This window comes from Pimephales promelas, chromosome 20 (genome assembly GCF_988280905.1).
Source record: "Pimephales promelas chromosome 20, fPimPro1.hap1.1, whole genome shotgun sequence".
In the NCBI taxonomy this organism is placed as follows: domain Eukaryota; kingdom Metazoa; phylum Chordata; class Actinopteri; order Cypriniformes; family Leuciscidae; genus Pimephales; species Pimephales promelas.
Genome location: NC_142788.1, coordinates 13,693,938 through 13,712,738, shown reverse-complemented (window position 1 = coordinate 13,712,738; position 18,801 = coordinate 13,693,938). Strand labels below are relative to the sequence as shown.

General features: G+C 41.4%; 1 protein-coding gene across 8 annotated transcripts in view; it reads left to right on the top strand.

Annotated features, from left to right (window-relative positions):
* tns2a (tensin 2a) overlaps positions 1 to 18,801 on the top strand; it is an 85,661-nt gene that overhangs the window by 37,043 nt on the left and 29,817 nt on the right. For 4 of the 8 annotated variants that reach the window (XM_089124202.1, XM_039652164.2, XM_039652163.2 and 1 more), the window contains 22 exons: positions 784 to 822; positions 1,743 to 1,781; positions 2,262 to 2,311; positions 4,135 to 4,318; positions 4,414 to 4,464; positions 4,599 to 4,721; positions 5,381 to 5,445; positions 5,683 to 5,766; positions 5,867 to 5,979; positions 6,190 to 6,250; positions 7,891 to 7,966; positions 8,095 to 8,224; positions 8,752 to 8,817; positions 8,979 to 9,095; positions 10,437 to 11,885; positions 11,982 to 12,141; positions 12,241 to 13,226; positions 14,493 to 14,624; positions 15,339 to 15,437; positions 16,581 to 16,658; positions 17,364 to 17,688; positions 17,824 to 17,892. In XM_089124202.1, the coding sequence (XP_088980328.1) occupies positions 784 to 822; positions 1,743 to 1,781; positions 2,262 to 2,311; positions 4,135 to 4,318; positions 4,414 to 4,464; positions 4,599 to 4,721; positions 5,381 to 5,445; positions 5,683 to 5,766; positions 5,867 to 5,979; positions 6,190 to 6,250; positions 7,891 to 7,966; positions 8,095 to 8,224; positions 8,752 to 8,817; positions 8,979 to 9,095; positions 10,437 to 11,885; positions 11,982 to 12,141; positions 12,241 to 13,226; positions 14,493 to 14,624; positions 15,339 to 15,437; positions 16,581 to 16,658; positions 17,364 to 17,688; positions 17,824 to 17,892 (4,496 nt within the window). The remainder of the gene's footprint in view (positions 1 to 783; positions 823 to 1,742; positions 1,782 to 2,261; positions 2,312 to 4,134; positions 4,319 to 4,413; positions 4,465 to 4,598; positions 4,722 to 5,380; positions 5,446 to 5,682; positions 5,767 to 5,866; positions 5,980 to 6,189; positions 6,251 to 7,890; positions 7,967 to 8,094; positions 8,225 to 8,751; positions 8,818 to 8,978; positions 9,096 to 10,436; positions 11,886 to 11,981; positions 12,142 to 12,240; positions 13,227 to 14,492; positions 14,625 to 15,338; positions 15,438 to 16,580; positions 16,659 to 17,363; positions 17,689 to 17,823; positions 17,893 to 18,801) is intronic. The other 4 variants (XM_089124203.1, XM_039652166.2, XM_039652167.2 and 1 more) reach the window with 3 other exon arrangements.

Sequence of the window (18,801 nt, the reverse complement as noted above, 5' to 3'; positions counted from 1 at the left end):
CATCTCCAGCATGTATTTTCGGAGACACAAACACCCAAACGAACAAGTCCCTCCATCCTCCAGTGCCTCATAAGTTATGTTTCATTGTCTTGTTGAACAAAAACATACAATCTTTTAATAACTCTTTATCTCACTCCCTAGACTCTCACACACACACAGTCGTAGGTCAAGGCCTAGTGTAGTGTCTGTGCACTTCAGAGTGACTTCTCCATGCCTCAGCCCTTTTCCTGTGGCCAAACAAACAGAGCAGGATTGGGCAGGGGATCGGATGTGCGGGGAGGGGGAGCGCTTCATGTTACATAAGGGTGAATGTCAGCACACACACACGTTTTCCCGCCTGCCACACTAATGATGCCTCCGCCCTCTTTACCCCACAAAGCCAAAACATGTAGACATGTCAACATAGTTTGTGTCTGGTATGGTGTGTAAGAGACTTGTCATGTACATAGTGTGCCACAATTTATGTTGTTGTGTCCTGTTGTTTTGTGCGAGATCATCCGAGAGGAATGTGCACACTAATGTGTTTGGTTACTGCCCATCATCACCCACAATCCCTCAGTTTTTTCTCCAGTCTCAGTGTTATCAGCAGATAGTTTGCTTATCTGTTGCTTTGGGGAAGCATTTCCTTCTCCCCATCTCAACAGATCCCTCTTCACCACTCCCTTCCCCTCGTCTCAGGGCAAACGGATGGAGCGTGGAAAGGCGACGGGGTTATGAGTGAATGTATCTGTGTTGGACGGTGGAGGCGATGGGTTTGAGTCATGTTGCTTTTCTCTGTTTCAGATCAACACAGCCTGCATCCCAGCGCAGCCCTCCGAACTGGTAAGACTTTCTTTCGTTTTGTCTTTGTTTCCTTCCTTTTATCTCATCATTTATCATCCTTGTTCTTTTTTTCTTCCATTTATACCACTCACTGGCTCACTCATTATTTACTTCCTTGTTCATCACTTGCTAGAAGTAAAAATGACTTTTCTGTTATCCTTTGTTTTACAAGCATGTAAGAGTCTCTTATGCTCACCAAGGCTGAATTGGTTTGATCAAAAATACACTAAAATTATTATCACAATATGAAATAACTTTTCTTTTTAAAAATATTTTTACATGTAAGTTATTCCTGTCACATGATCCTTCAGAAATAATTCTAATATGTTAAAAACACTTGTGTTGCTTAATATTTTTGTGGAAATAGATGATTCTTTCAGTATTTTTTGATTAATAGAAAGTTCGAACGAACAGCATTTATATGAAACAGACAACTTTTGCAACATTATATATGACTTTTCTGTCACTTTTGATAAATTGAATGCATCCTTGTTGCTTAATTAAAAGTATGAATTTCTTTAACAAGATATCTTAGTGACCCTAACTTTGAATTGTAGTTTATTATCTGAATTAAAGTGTCTTATGACTTTGGTGGTATCTCAAAACCTTTTGAGACCAGCATTTTCAAACATAGTGCCTATGATGGGACTAAGAAATGCTGAGACAATATGTGTGTTTGATGTCCTAAAACACAGGGTAACTTTAACTTTCATTAGTGTGTAAATATTTAGGTTGTTAGTTTGTTTTATTCTTTTCATTTAGTTAAGTATATTGATGTAATCAAGGGTGTCCTGTACTTTTTTGAGGGGTCACCAGTTGCACTCCTGGTTCAGATATGCTTCTGGAAGTAATGAATGAAAGATATGGTACATTTTTGTGTTGTTCCTCTGTTCATATATCTGTGTTCTCATCTGATGCAGCGAAGGGGAACGTCCTCCTCTAGACACATTCAGCATCTGGTAAGAACTTTTTCATTATTTTTTCATTTTCTCTCTCACAGCCAACACATGTCTCTTCCTCTAGATCAGAAATTGACCATTTAAGATCTAAATCAAGATGATAATCAGAAATGTCACCAATATATATATATATATATATATATATATATATATTATTTTTTTTTGCTGGGACGTCAGTCAATATTTACAGTAATTGTCTGCATTAGACTCCATGTCTCAAGAATAAGTGATCCTCTTCTTCATTTTCTTTTGCTGTTGTGCCTCTGACAGTGCTTTCAGTTCTTAGTGGCATTTGCCTGTTTACATATCGCACATATGGATATCCTTAAAAGTAGAAAAGATATTTAGAAAAAAATATGGTTTAAATAAACAGAAAATACAATCTTTTGTACCAAGAGTTGGCACAGTCACCTAGACAAAACAGTTTGAATTTATTGTTACCAAATGCAAGGATGTGATCATATTTTGTCCTTTTTCCAGGGCTCGACCAAGTCTCTGACCTACAGTAAACAGAGAAACACTCTCCCGAGGTATGTTTGGCTGAAAAGAATCAAAGCTTTTAAAGCATTAAATCTCAAACCATGAAGTTCATTGATCGTTGCAGGATCGGTGGAGAATGCTTAAGTTCTGAGACTTTATTTTCTCTGCTAATCTCTACTTATCTCAGATAAGTTACCTCATCTCAGCAGGGTGTTATTCCCTTCGGATTTGATGTGAAAAGTCAAAAATCTCTTTTGGCCGCCACAGTGTGGTGAGGAGCAGAGAGCTAATGTGTGTCAGGGTGCGTGGTTAGACAGCTCAGCTGTGGCCAATCAAACACAACTCTCAGAACAAACTCCAGTTATCCAATAAAATAACATTTACTGGACTTCACAACATTCTTGATGATGATTTCAGCGGTTTGGATGGATGGATGGATGGATGAGTGATGGATGGACAGATAGATGATGGATGGAAGGATAAACAGATAGATGATGGATGGATGTACAAATAGATGATGGGTGGACAGATAGATGATGGATGAACAGATAGATGAAGGATCGATGGATAGATAGATGATGGATGGACAGATAGATGATGGATGGACAGATAGATGATGGATGGATGGATGGATGGACAGATAGATGATGGATGAACAGATAGATGATGGATTGATGGACAAATAGATGATGGATGGGTGGATGGACAGATAGATGATGGATAGATGGGTGGACAGATAGGTGATGGATGGATGGACAGATAGATGATGGATAGATGGGTGGACAGATAGGTGATGGATGGATGGACAGATAGATGGGTGGACAGATAGATGATGGATGAATAGATAGATGAAGGATCAATGGACAAATAGGTGATGGATTGATGGACAAATAGATGATGGATGGATGGACAGATAGATGATGGATAGATGGGTGGACAGATAGATAATTAATGGATGGATAGATAGATGATGGATGGATGGATAGACAGATGATGGATGGATGGACAGATAGATGATGGATGGATGGATGGATAGACAGATGATGGATGGATGGACAGATAGATGATGGATGGATAGATGATGGATGGATAGATAGATAGATGAACAGATAGATGATGGATGGATGGACAGATAGAGGATGGATGGATGGACAGATAGATGATGGATGGATGGACAGATAGATGATGGATGGATAGATAGATGATGGATGAATAGACAGATGATGGATGGATGGACAGATAGATGATGGATGGATAGATGATGGATGGATAGATAGATGCTGGATGGATGGACAGATAGAGGATGGATGGATGGACAGATAGATGATGGATGGATGGACAGATAGATGCTGGATGGATGGACAGATAGAGGATGGATGTATGGATTGATGGGTGAACAGATAGATGATGGATGGATGGATGGACATAGATGATGGATGGGTGGACAGATAGACGATGGATGGACAGACAGACAGACAGAAGGATGGTGAATAGATTGATAGACGGACGGACAGACAGACATCATATCATATATCATATCATATCTCATTATATATCATATTTTATCTATTGTATCATATCATTTCATATAATCATGCATCCTTTTTTTTAATTTCCCAGCCATCCCTTCTGATAGTTTGTGTTTCTAGCTGTCCAAACTAGTCTAGATGGTTAATTGTTTGGGCTGAAAGCTGGTAGACATGGTTTACTCTTGGTAGACCATCTTGCTCAATCCGAGAGGTATTAGTAGATCATCTTGGACCAGCAACAGGTTTTGACGTTTTGTGGCTTTTAGTTCATGTCTGTTAGCTTTTCAAGTCATTTCACAGGATCTTTAAGCTGGCGTGATCAGGTTTTCCCTTCCCTCTCTCAGGAGCTTCAGTGTGGATCGGGTGATGGACAGAGTGATGGAGAGGCATTATGATTTCGACCTCACGTACATCACGGAGAGGATCATCTCGGTGTTTTTTCCTCCTCTGCTGGAAGAACAGCGGTATCGCCTCAACCTCAGGGAGGTGGCAGCCATGCTCAAGTCCAAACACCAGGACAAGTTTCTGGTACGCCACTCAGTGTGTATTTATTGTATGTCTGCATCTGAGGGAAACTTGCATTAAAGGCATTTTCATTGTTCGGGTCCATTTTTATCCAACAGTTATTCAATCTGTCTGAGCGAAGGCATGACATCACCCGATTAAACCCAAAGGTAAGGCTCAGTTTTTATAATTTTATGTGTTTCTATCACTAGTTGCTTTGCGGTTTATCTTTTAAAGACCCGATTAGGCGATTACACCAGCCAAGATTAAAAAGCCATTCTTTCTCTCTGTCCCCCTCCCTCAGGTTCATGACTTCGGCTGGCCAGATATGCACGCTCCTCCACTGGATAAGATCTGTGCCATGTGCAAAGCAATGGAGAACTGGCTGAACTCCGACCCCCATCATGTGGTCGTTCTGCACTGTAAGGTCAGAGGTCATAGTAGTCATTGGACAGTTCATGTCAGGGTCACAGACACTGACAGAGTGCTAAAGGGTGTTGACATGACCCTTAAGGACCACCCAACAGAGAGTCGCCACAGATGATAAAATGATGCCAGACCTCAGAGGATGTCTGGTTTGACAAGCTTTTAGTTTGTGTGAGATGAGAAAGCATTGATACATTGATACAATTTTGTACATTTTTGAAATTCATGTTCAATTTTTAAAACTAATTCAAATTGTTTGGCTTTTCAAAAGTGGTCTCATACTTTTATACCCGACTGTACAAGAGTTTAAAACCTGATTCTCTGCTTGCCTTCTTTATTTGGAACAGATTGTAAGTGTAAAGGCCCTTGCACACAGAGTGAGTCCGAAATTTTCGCATTCGTTTTTTCGTATTCGTGATTCAGTGGCTCTGAATTGTCAAAACACCATTCAAACTGCTTGCTACTGGTACGAAAAACACCGAATTTTTTTATGACGGACGAAAGTTTCGGAGGCAGTGTGCAAGCGTGATTGACATCGCATGAGGTCGTATTTATTTTTTAACGTGCGAAAATTTCGGACGCGAATTTCGAACTCAGTGTGCAAGGGCCTTAAATCCTTATCTTTAGCAGTTGTATTGATTAATATTGATTGTTTTTCAGGGCAACAAAGGAAAGACAGGTGTTATCATTGCTGCCTACATGCATTACAGCAAGATATCCGCAGGGTAAGTTCATCCGTGGTTCTTAACCAGGGGACTGGTGCCCTCTAGGGGGCCTGAGCAAACTTCCAATAAAATAATGCTATTAATTTATTTGTTATGTATTAAAATAATCGAACTTAATTAAAGGCAGCTTAAATTTTAAATAATAATTTTTTGTTGTTGTTGTTGTTGTCTTTAAAACCAGCATGTGTCTTTGGTGTGCTTTTTCTCTAATGTCTTCAACTGCGTTTATGCACACAGGGCAGATCAGGCCCTCAGCACATTGGCAATGAGGAAGTTTTGTGAAGATAAAGTGTCGTCCTCTCTCCAACCCTCTCAGAACAGGTGCGTCGTTCAGGATTTTTAATCTTTGTTGATTCTTTATTGACTATTGCTATTCACATACTTGTTTTTTCAATGTTAACATTGATGTTTCTCTCTGCAGGTATATCTATTACTTTGGAGGGCTGCTCTCAGGGGCCATCAAAATGAACAGCAGTCCTCTCTTCCTCCATCAGGTCCTCATTCCTACCATCCCTAACTTCCAGGAAGATGGAGGTGAGTGAATGTTTTCCTGATATTCATATATAAGCCCTTGATGAGGTCATATGTGTCTGTGAGTCTGTATTCATTTGTTAAGCGAATCCTCCTTCACATTCACACACACATTTCAAGTTTGTTTTAATCTTTCGCAGTGGAGGAGAGACACTCAGAGGGAGTTTGCCAAATCCTCCTTCATATCTCGCTTTTTCCTCACTCTCTTGACAGGTTTCTTTCCTTTCCTGAAGATCTATCAGTCCATGCAGCTCGTCTACACTTCTGGCATATAGTGAGTGCGGATCTATTGGAGACGTTCACATAATTTAAAGCATGATTAGGGGTTGCTTCGACAAATATTGCAATTACTGCTGCTTATTACTTAGGGGCTTGTTCATTAATCCTAAGTATTACAATTTGGCACGTAGAATGATGCCTCACAATTTGTAGTTTCTTATAAAAAGGTTTGCTGCAACTTTTTTAAGCAATCATCACACTTAAGGTTTTCATCTGGTGGGGAAAAAATCCAAACAATGCCTTAGCAACAACCTAACACCCTATCAACCACCCACAATGCCCTAGCAACACCTTATCAACTGCTTTAAACCATTAAAGCCACTCAGAACACCTTAGCAACTGCATAGCAACACTATGGCAGCACCCTATACAGGCAGCCATCTAACAACCACCCATTCCAGATCACCATACCAACCACCCAGAAAGCCATAGCAACAGCCACCATCCAGTATACCCTAACGACACCTTAGCAACCTCCCAGAACAACCTAACAACCACCCCGAAAACCCTAGCAACCATCCACAATGCCCTAGTATCACCTTATCAACTGCATGAAAACAATTTAAACAATTTACCATACTAGCAACTACCCAGAATTCCCTAACAACATCTCAGAATGCCCTAGCAAATCCCTCAACACACTAGCACTGCATGAAAACAAATTAAAATAACTTTACAGACCTTAGCAACTGCCTAGCAACATTATGAAAACACCCTAAAATCACATATGATGTTAAGGGTGTTAAAGGGATACTCCACTTTTTTTTTTTGGAAATAGGCTCATTTTACAACTCCCCCAGAGTTAAACAGTTGAGTTTTACCGTTTTCAAATCCATTCAGCCGATTTTCTGATATTTAGAAGAATATCAGTAACCAGACATTTTCTGGTCTCATTGACTTCCATAGTAGGACAAAATATATACTATGGAAGTCAACGAGACCAGAAACAGTCTGATTACTGATATTCTTCTAAATATCAGAAAATCGGCTGAATGGATTTGAAAACGGTAAAACTCAACTGTTTAACTCTGGGGGAGTGGTAAAATGAGTATCCCTTTAATACTTTGTGGGTTGACGTTTTACTTTAGCCAGTAAGTAACCACATAGGAAACTCCCAGAACATCCTAGCAACCATGAATGAATGAATATGAATATGTATATCATGGGTTCTCTCCTCAACCACCACCAGTGTGGCATGATTGGCAAGGGCCAATGGGTGGAATGTGGCCAGGGCACTGGGGTTACACCCCTACTCTTTTACAAGAAGTGCCATGGGAGTTTTAATGGCCACAAAGAGTCAGGACCTCGGTTTAACGTCTCATCCGAAGGACGGATCTATCATCTAGAATGCTATACTAAAACCTTGTCAATCATCCAGTATGTTATAGCAACACCCTAGCAACCACCCAGACTACCCTAGCAGCAACCTAACAACATCCTAAAGCAACCTGAGCAACAGCAACCTCCCAGAATGAACTATAGTAACATGAAGTACAACCGCCCACAAACACCTTTGATGCATCTGCATAGCAACACCATGGCAACACCCTAAAATCATGAAGGATAGTTTTTAACCCTTCACATCTTCTTCAGGAAATGTAAATCTAGTTTAAAGAGTATGTATGTGTTGTGTAGTGATCTGCAGGGCTCTGGGAGCAGACGGCTGATTGTTACTATTGAGCCTGCACTGCTGCTGAAAGGAGACATCATGGTATGTGCGTCTGTTTTTATCTGACCCTGATGTATTACAACTGTCAAACCGTAGACATTTCCATTACTTTAATCTCCCTCTCTTGCTCTCTGTCACTTTTATGGTCTCTCTACCTGTCTGTCCTGTAGGTGAAGTGTTATCACAGACGGGTTCAGTCTGCTGAGAGGGATTCTGTGTTTCGACTGCAGTTTCACACATGCACCATTCATGGAGCTCAGCTCTGGTTCGGGAAAGGCGAACTGGATGAAGCTTGTTCAGGTACGTTCTTATTAGTGGGACCAGCCAAGAGTCAGATGCCAAACTCATATATTATCACGATAAAACCTGAGACGTCTGTCCAACTCTGACCGCCTTGAGCTGAAATGGCCTTGGGATATCAGCTGAGCTTGGTTTTTTTATGATGTGCTTTTTTTTTATTACGGTGGTCTGTGTTCTTTTAGCTGTGCTGTAAATTATCGCCCTCATTCCCATTGGGTAACACCTGCGCACCACAGCTGTGTAATTGAGATGAGATACAGATTTTCACGTGATAATAGATTCTCTATGGGTTTTACATACGAGCATGGGAGGCAACTTCAATTGCTCGTAAAACTCTGGGAAAATTCCTGGATATTAATCGTTGTTATAATGAAAAACATTAATGTAGTGCTTAGTATGGAGAGGATATTATATACAGTACTAATATGAACTTACAAATCCCATTATTAATGACAAATGTTATTAGCTGGAAAGCGTCTTCTGTCTTCCTCATGATGAACACTCTCAATTTCCAATGTTTCCTGTAGATGACAAATTTCCCTCTGATGCCACAGTGGAGTTTGTATTTTCATCTGGGCCTGAGAAAATCAAAGGTAACTTAAAACAATTAAACCTTACTGTTTAATTGCCATTTAAGGGACCATGAAATTGTTTGACAAACAATTTTATTTTCTGAGCTGACGCACATTATTTCAAATTGAAACACTATGTCATGTGGTCTTAATGCAGATGTGTGTGTGCGTGTCTGATTCAGGGAGAGTGACCCAGAGGAATGATCCAGCTGTCAGCGTGGACTATAACACGAATGATCCGGTGGTGCGCTGGGACTCATACGAGAACTTTAATCAGAGATATCAGGACAGCCTAGAGGGTACAACTATTCATTCTTACAACTTTGCACTGGTGTTTATTCAGCCCTTCAGAGTGAACATATTGGAGATATTAAATAGGACTTTCCCATTTTTCTTTAGAAAAAAGAGGTTGATACTATGTAGACATACAGTACTCTTACATTTAGCCGGAGCAATATTTGAAACTAAGCTTAAAAAATAGGTAATAGGTCAAAAAATGTCATGGTTTTGACATCACAACTGGTCATGTTTACACATGCAGAGGTGTTTTTAATTATTAGTTAGCCAATCATAACCAGCATCAGGGCAAAAGCATACAAGTGTTTACAAGCATACAATTTTGAAAGTAATGTGTAACATGCTACATTTTGAGTTTTCACCTTAATACTTTCAAATGAATAATATCAAATTGTCTCTGTTTAATCTATTTATTGACAAATTGGGAAACAAATGTAATGTTGCAATATTATATGTAACATGTCATTTTAAAGGGTTTTTATGCTAAGGGTTCTTATATTACACGTTCATCATTTTGTTTATGGGGTCTACTAGACTACATTTACATCAGGGATGGGCAACTTGGGGCTTGGAGTGCCACTGTCCTGCAAATTATACCTCCAACCTTAATTAAACACACCTGTAAGCTTATCAATGTCTTCAGGATTACTAGAAAGCTACAGGCAAAGGAGTTTTTAGCAGGGTTGGACCCAAACATCAACCCAAACCACCTTCGCAAGCACAACTTTTTTAACTTTGTGTAAGCTTTGGGTGGGAATTCTTGTGACGTGTCATTCCCAGAAGAAAACCGAAGACTACTATCGATGCGTTCAGGAAGTTCAGAAACAGAGCTTACTGATATAGAGGATAACTGCCTTCAGGGTAAATTTGAGCTTTGTAACTTTGCAGACCTTTTTTATGCTCAAACAGCAACATTACTCACTAAAAAAGTCGAGTGTCATCAGTATATTAGAATGATACCTGAAGGATCATGTGACGTGAAAATTCAGTTTTGCCATCACAGTCATAAATTACATTTTAAAATATATTTCAATAGAAAACAGTTATTTTAAATTGTAATCCTGTTTCACAATAGTAATGTTTTTTTTTACTGTATTTTGAATAAATAAATCAAGCCTCGGTGAACATTAAAAACAAAAAAAAAATATTCCAAACCTCAAACTTAAATAGTAGAGTACGAGTATGAAAACTGTTGCAAAAACAGCCTGTTTAATTCTTAAATTAAGAGAGAGGAGGGAAATGAAGGCATCAAACTAAATGATATTTTGCTGCAATAAACCTTGATTAATAATAAAAGTTGGCTACAGGGAAATATAAAAGTGTTCTTTCATAAATCCCTTCAGATATTGCACACACACGTGGACCTGTAGATGGCAGCCTGTACGCACAGGTTAAAAAGCGCCGTGCCGCAGGCTCCACCTCCCTGCTGTCCACCAATGGGAGCCCTGCAAGGAGCTCCGAGGAAAGGCCAAGTCAGCTTCTGTCTGTCAGCACTGATTCTGGACACTCATCTGTCCTACCTGACCGGCTCGATGAAGCAACTCGACAGGCCCCGCCTACTCAGCAAGAGAGGGAGGATCTTGAGCGCCTACTGGGTGGGATTGAAGGCGATGGAGGGAGGGATCGTGACCGAGAGACAGCCATTTTGGATGACGGTGATTCTTTGCCTCCTGAGAGGACTGGGTCACTGAGGTTAGGTCGTTCATGCTCATGCCGGGTGGGCTACCGATCCCAGCGCTGTGCCGAGCCTGGATGCGATGGACTCCATCACTCATCAAATGGTTATTGCCTTGATCGTCCCACCACCACTAATGGACAAACAGGGGCTCCTCCTTCAGGTATGCCATCTGTCATAGGGCTTTGCCAACACCACAGTGCCCATCCTCACCAAACCCTGCCACCTCCCGACCTGCTCTGGGACCGCCAACAAGGTCCACAGCACTACCTTCATCGCACTTGCACAGAGGGACCATCACGCCACCTGTGTCCATATCCGTCCCAGGAGATCAGCACCCATCCTCATAGTCTGTCTCCCCGACTGGTCTGCAGGGCGGATGAGTACATTCCATACCCCCATCATCACCACAACCATCCACATCACCCCAAACCTAACGGCCCCTATCACGATGTCATGATGGTAGATGGCATAGTGACGCCTGTCTGCCCTTGTCGGGACTGCTGTCTACGACGAGAAGATTTCCACACTCTCCGTTTAGACAGAGAGGAGGCAATACACTGGGAGAGGGAGGCAGAGCTTCTCCGAGACACAGGGTTAAGACGGGGCAGAGAGGCCGATATGCAAAGAGGGACGGATATATGGGATCGGGAAGCAGGACTAAGAAGGGGGCGAGAAATGACTCTCCACTGGGACAGAGACCGAGAAGCAGAACTACAGTGGGAGAGAGAGCGAGAGGCAGAATACTGGCACAGAAGGGCAACAGTATCCCCATACGGACCTCACGGTCATGAATTACCAGCATTTAACTTCGATCCCCTCCCTGCAGGCCATCCCGCATACCCCGAACCCACTCGTTCGCACTCTCATTCCCATCTGGATCTCAAATACAGCAGCAGCTCCAGTGGGTACCAGACACCGCACCAGGCGTGCCCCTGCTCCCCTTACCAGCCGTCACCCTCAGAGAGCCGTGGATATGCCTCGGGTTACCAGTCTGAGTCCACGTCTCCTCTTCCACCTCCCTCCGCCTCCTGCCCTGGTCCAGTGCACCATGCCAGCGGACCTACAGAGAGTCAAACGGACCCCCACCCTCAGTACCCCTCTAACACAAATGCAGGTGAGAAATGACTGTGTATAACCTTCCTCTGCATGCAATTTCGTCTTTGCATGATAAAATTTGTTTATCGGTCTGTATGTATGCCATCTCTATCAGATTGTCCTGGCGCAGATAGCATAGGCTGGCGTAGTCACATTACCCATGGTTCCCTGCGGCGGACACATCGAGATCCACATGCTCCATGTTCAACACCCTCTGATATTTCAGGATCTCCAACACCAGTCCACACAAGCAGCCCTTTGCAAACGCAGGAGAGGTAACAAGCTCTTCTGTTGGAGCAGGGTTGGAACTTTGGTCTACCATTGCAGTTATCTTCTGACTTTAATACTGTATTCATTTCCTCTTCCTTTTTTAGTCCTATCCTGAGTGTCCGTGAGTGTGACTCAAGAGAGGTCAACAGTGAAAGCAGTTTGGCCCACTCCCACAACAGGCCGCACCCACCTGCCCTACAGTGCAACAGTGTCAGTCCAGGGTCTCGTCAAACTCTACGGTCTTCCAATCAAGAGATTGCTGAGATACACCCTTTTCCTGCCACACCCACCACTTCAACCCAACAACCCTCCACCCATTCCCCACCTACGACACCTCCAACCCCACAAATCTCAGCAGAAAACCCAGTCCCCTTTACATCCCCATCAGAATCCACCCAACCCCAGACAAACTGCTCGCCTACTGGTGCAACAGTGCCACCCACGGGGGAAATGGTGACACAATCAACTGAGACTTTTAAACCAGCATGTTCACCACGTCCCTCCTCTCCCATCCCAACCGAGTCCATCCCAGCTCACTTGCATAGCAATGGAGTATCATCATCTCCAGAACCAGATGTCCCTAAACCTCCTTCTTCTGCCCCTGCGTCCCCTCATCCACTCCCTTGTGACCACGAGAGTTCTTCCTCCCCTGAACCTCCAGTGCCTGGATTTGCCACACTGGGCAGGAAGCTGATGTTGGGTTCTGAAACCTCCCTTCCTATGGATGGCAGCCTCAACTCCACTCCTACCTTCCCCGTCTCTCCAGCTTGTTGCACCCCATCTCCTCCACTTGGCTCCTACTCAGGGTGCCCAGCCTCCTCTGTCCCACAGCCTCCTCTCCCTGAGAAACGCCGCCCATCCGGGCAGCCAGGCTCACCCAATGGGAGGCCCGGAACGCTGAGGGGGTCCATGAGTCATCACGCCTCTGGGCAGCACCACGTTACATTCTCACCTTCAGTAGGAGAGCTGACCATGAATGCTGGTCAGGGAGAAGTTGGTGTGGAGGATGAGATGGGCAGCCGTGTCAGTGTAAAGTTTGTGCAGGACAGCTCTCGGTTTTGGTATAAACCTGGCATCTCCAGAGAGCAAGGTGAGACAACCACTTTGGATATTTAACAATATGTTACAGTATATGCAGTTTAGAGGTATCTTCTTAATCAGTTGCTGATTAGGGCTGGGTAAAAATGTGGATCTCGATTCATAGAGTTAAAGGGAAGTTTAGTGGAAAATAATGGCATATATCTTTAGTTTGAGTTGCCCTTATGGGCTTATGAAATGGTTAATTTTAGTGAGTACAAGCCAACATTATCTAACTCACTTATAAATTACTCTTATTAACTGTTTTTTTTAAAGAGAATTCACGATTCATGAACAAATTGACTCTTTCGAGCTAGTCCTTTGAATGAATCAGTCAAAAAGACTCATGAACTCATCTGTTAAATAAATAGTAGGGCTGTCAAACGATTAATCGTGATTAATTGCATCCAAAAGTTTGTGTTTACATAATATATGTGGGTGCACTGTGTATAATTATTTTGTATATGTCTAAATACACACACATGCATCTATATTTAAAAAAATAGATATAAAATATGTATATTTATATATAATATAAATTATATATAAATCTATATACATGAAAATATTTCTTAAATATATACAAGCATGTGTGTGTATACATATAAAATAATTATACACAGTGCACCCACATATATTATGTAAATACAAACTTTTATTTTGTATGCGATTAATCGCGATTAATCGTTTTACAGCCCTAATAAATAGTAATACAATTGTATTATTTAGGCCCTGATGTTATTTTTTCAAATGATTATTTTCTTAATGTACCTAATTAGAAGGTCCCCTGTGTAATTTATCGCAATAACTGAGGAAGAATTTCTTTAATATGTAAGCAAAATGGACATTATTAAAAAAAATATGAAATGTGTCAGTAAATGTGTAACAATACCCAGAATTAGTCCATTTATATAGCGCTTTTTACAATACAGATTGTATCAAAGCAGCTTCACAGTGATAATTGCGTCATCGTCCACCAAGGCAGATCACTAATATTGTTGAATGTTAAATGTCCCCAACTAAGCAAGCCAACAGCCAAGGCAACAATGGCAAGGAACCAAAATTCCATCAGGTGACAGAATGGAGAAAACAACCTTGGGATTGCTGCTGTTTGATGCACTTTTCATAACCCTAACCATGAGCTATACTAACAGAGATGTTTACTGTTGCGCTGTAGTGTTTTTACATATGCAGCAAATTGCAGATTGTTGTTCCATATGCTTGGATCCTTTTTTTAAATAGCGATGCCTCATTAAATAATCCTGTCTCTGTTCAACAGCTATAGCAGCACTGAAGGAAAGAGAGCCAGGGGCCTTCCTCATCCGAGACAGTAACTCTTTCCAGGGGGCCTACGGTCTGGCCCTGAAAGTTGCCAGCCCACCCCCCAACGTCAATAACCATAGCAGCAAAGGTACGCCACATCTGCAGGCATTTCCTCGCACAAACATTTTTCTTGCTTCAGTGTTGCTCCCAAAGCTCTCCGTCTGCACAGGAAACACACGACTGCACCTGAAGTACTCTAGCAGAGCTAAACATCTCAGTGATTCAGAGCTGAAGCTGAAGTGTGTCATTTCTGCAGCATCACCGTCACCAAACGGAATTACTAAAATGATGATTCTCTTCAAAAACCAAACTGATCGTCCCGCCTTGCTTGATAGGGTTGTGTGAATTGAGCTGAGAATGCCAAATAAATTGAATGGAGTGCAATTCGATGTAGAATTCATTTGTAAATAGAAAAGTAGAAGGCAAACTTTCAATTGAATTATCTTGACGAAGCCTTTTTTTCTGAAAGCTTTGAAAAACGTTTAACTGCAGTTTGAATGTTTATAAGCCATACAGACAGAGGGAATGATCGATTTGATTGACTTATGCTTCATTGCAATAATTAACAACAGACCAAGCGCAAACGAGAACACTGTGCACTGTTTATTTTGGTAGTCTTCAACTAAATATTTAACTAAGACAGCATTGGGAACTGCTTCGGGAATGCTTTGCATGACTTCCACCTTTAAACAGTGATCAATGTGGATTTAAATATCCATTGATGCAATATTTTGAAAAGTTGTTATATTTTGGTATACAACCAATATTAGCATCATTGAAGATGCACTGTCCTGTCTGTTAGCAGGAGGAGACCCTCTGGAACAGCTGGTTCGACACTTCCTGATTGAGACAGGGCCTCGGGGAGTGAAGATCAAGGGTTGTCAGAACGAGCCCTACTTTGGTGAGCAGTTCAAGAATCCTCTCATTCGCTTAGTCCTGGTTTAAATCAGAGCTTAAAGGAGTAGTTCACTCTTCAAAAAAATTTTGCTGATAATTTACTCACCCCATGTCTTCCAAGATGTCCATGTCTTTCTTTCTTCAGTCGAAAAGAAATTAAGGTATTTGATGAAAACATTCCTGGATTTTTCTCCATAAAATGTACTTCAATGGGGTCCAAAAGACAGTTTCACTGCAAACGAAATGACCAAATGACTCGGAAAAAGATTCGTTCATTTTGATGAACGATTTCAAACCAGAGAGTCACGAACGCGCATCACAGAACAGAGCAAGGCGACCATTTGAGCTTATGAAACTTACACTTTGTTATTTATTTATTAAATGAGCGATCGTTTCACTCGATAAGACCCTTATTCATCGTCTGGAATCGTTTAAAGCCCTTTGAACAGTTTGCAGTTTGCACTGAAACTGTCTTTTGGACCTTGAACCATTTGGTTCCCACTGAAGTCCATTATATGGAGAAAAATCCTGGAATGTTTTCATCAAAAACCTTAATTTCTTTTCAATGAAGATAGAAAGACATGGACATCTTGGATGTGAACTACTCCCTTAAAGGGATAGTTCACCCAGAAATGATAATTCTGTCATCATTCATTTTGAAAACTGTATGATTCATTTCTTCATTTTCGGCAGAAATGTCAGACCTGATCTTGAAGGCCGATTTAAGTACAAATGTGGAGTTAATAGAACAGCTAGGCTGAATAAAGTTAAAGTTGAGCTCAGGTTAGTGTGAAAATGACTTTCCTGCGATATCTGAGTGCAGGATCAGTTCGCTCCATGCATGCAAGGTATTCAGACAGCAATACTGTTAAATCTCCATGATATCTCTGTCATGTACTTTAGCGGAACACTGAATTCACCAAATAGTTAATAACGCTGCTTCATAAAGAGTGAACGTACAGTCGCGAGGTTTAGAAGTTGAGATAAAGCTCACATCTTTGTATTACCAAAGCTAGGATGTTCCTTTATGCCTGCGATTAGTTGCTGTCTGGCTTTGTTTCGGTGCTTTTGCAATCTGGCACATCAGTTTTTAAGGTAAACAATGTTGAAGTATTGAGGTGCTCTGTGTGTGTTTTGTCATCGGTAGGGAGTCTTTCAGCACTGGTGTATCAGCATTCCATTACACCTATCTCTCTGCCCTGTGCCCTCCGCATCCCAGAGAAAGGTAAACACTTCAGCGCACATCAACACGCCACGCTGAGATATCACTATGATGAAAGCACAGCTACAACATGTGAAGTTAGAGTTTGTGGAGAGTTGTAATGCATGAAACAAATGTCTTTCGGTGTTTCCCACAACATTCTGTGCTATAGACCCGAACCACAAAATTTAAAAAAAACGAATTCATTTATTAAAACAAACGTAACTTGTTTGTGATGGACTTTTAGCTAAATAAATAACTGATCTGACAAATTGGTCAGACTGATTCAAACTAGGGCTGTCAAACGATTAATCGCGATTAATCGCATCCAAAATAAAAGTTTGTGTTTATAAAATATATGTGGGTGCACTGTGTATAATTATTTTATATATATTAATACACACACACACACACGCTTTTATATATTTAAGAAATATTTTAATGTATATAGATTTATATACAATTTATGTTATATATAAATAATTTTTTTCTTAAATATACATGCATGTGTGTGTATTTATATATATATATATAAAATAATTATACACAGTGCACCCACATTATATTATGTAAACAAAAACTTTTATTTTGGATGCGATTAATCGCGATTAATCGTTTGACAGCCCTAATTCAAACCGATTTTTTTTTGGACCGATTCATCAAAATAACTGAATGTATTGAAGCAACTGCCCGTGTTTGAGTCTATGAAGGATTGTGTGTCACTCTCAGACCCGATAGGTGAAGTTCTGGAGGTTCAGCCAGTCAGTAACATGAGTACAGCCGCAGACCTTCTGAAACAGGGCGCAGGTGAGTGTGAGCCAGCACATCTGTCCTCACGTGGGACGTCTCACTGTGACGTCTATAACCTCCGGTGTCTCTCCTCAGCCTGCAATGTGCTGTACCTGAACTCAGTGGAGACCGAGTCTCTCACGGGACCCCAGGCTATCGCCAAGGCCACAGGAGCCACGATGTCACGCAGCCCCCGGCCCTCTGCGACTGTGGTCCACTTTAAGGTGTCTGCCCAAGGCATTACACTGACAGACAGTCAACGCAGGTACGCCCGCCGATCCCCCTTTTTGCTTTTGAAAATAAAACTATAGAATTTTCCAGTTTTCTCTAAGCAATAGAAATGTGAGGACAGGTTGTTACTGTCACACCAAGTTGACTGTGAGAGGTTTGGGGTTTGCAGGGTGTTCTTCAGGAGACATTATCCAATCAACAGCGTGACTTTCAGCAGTGTGGACCCACAAGAAAGGAGGTGAGATTGTAGTGGCAGAAATGCTAAGGGTGGTTTATATATCTACTCTATTATATTACTCTAAATATATATCCCAACTGCAATATTCCAAGTTTGCAGTGCATTCCACATCCAAAGCAATTACAAACCATTAAAGTGCCCCTGTTCCTCAGCACTTCATACACAGTTTCACAAACCGTAAAGCGGGTTGGTTTTACTGTATCAATTCGAGTTTGATTCCTCATCCTTTGGTTGTGCAGTAATTGCTGATCAGTTCTGGTTACGGTTCAGAGTCATTTTTTTTTTCTTTTAGGATTTTTTTTTTATTGTGCACTTTGATATTTAAAACTTTGCAGACCTTTTACATTCACAAACAGATAAATGACCCTACATGAAAGATATTTAAGGGTACTGTAATCATAGGAAGGTAAACGTGTGTATATGTATATACACTCACCTAAAGGATTATTAGGAACACCATACTAGTAATAGTAATAATAATAATAATAATAATAATAATTCGTTACATTTATATAGCGCTTTTCTGGACACTCAAAGCGCTTCACATAGAAGGGGGGGATCTCCTCAAACCACCACCAATGTGCAGCATCCACCTGGATGATGCGACGGCTGCCATACTGCGCCAGAACGCTCACCACACACCAGCTTACTGGTGGAGAGGAGACAGTGATGAAGCCAATTGGTGTATATGGGGATGATTAGGAGGCCATGATGGACAGAGGCCACTGGGCAAATTTGGCCAGGATGCCGGGGTTACACCCCTGCTCTTACGAAAGACATTCTGGGATTTTTTATGACCACAGAGAGTCAGGACCTCGGTTTAACGTCTCATCCGAAGGACGGTGCTCTTTTTGACAGCATAGTGTCCCCATCACTATACTGGGGTGTTAGGACCCACACAGACCACAG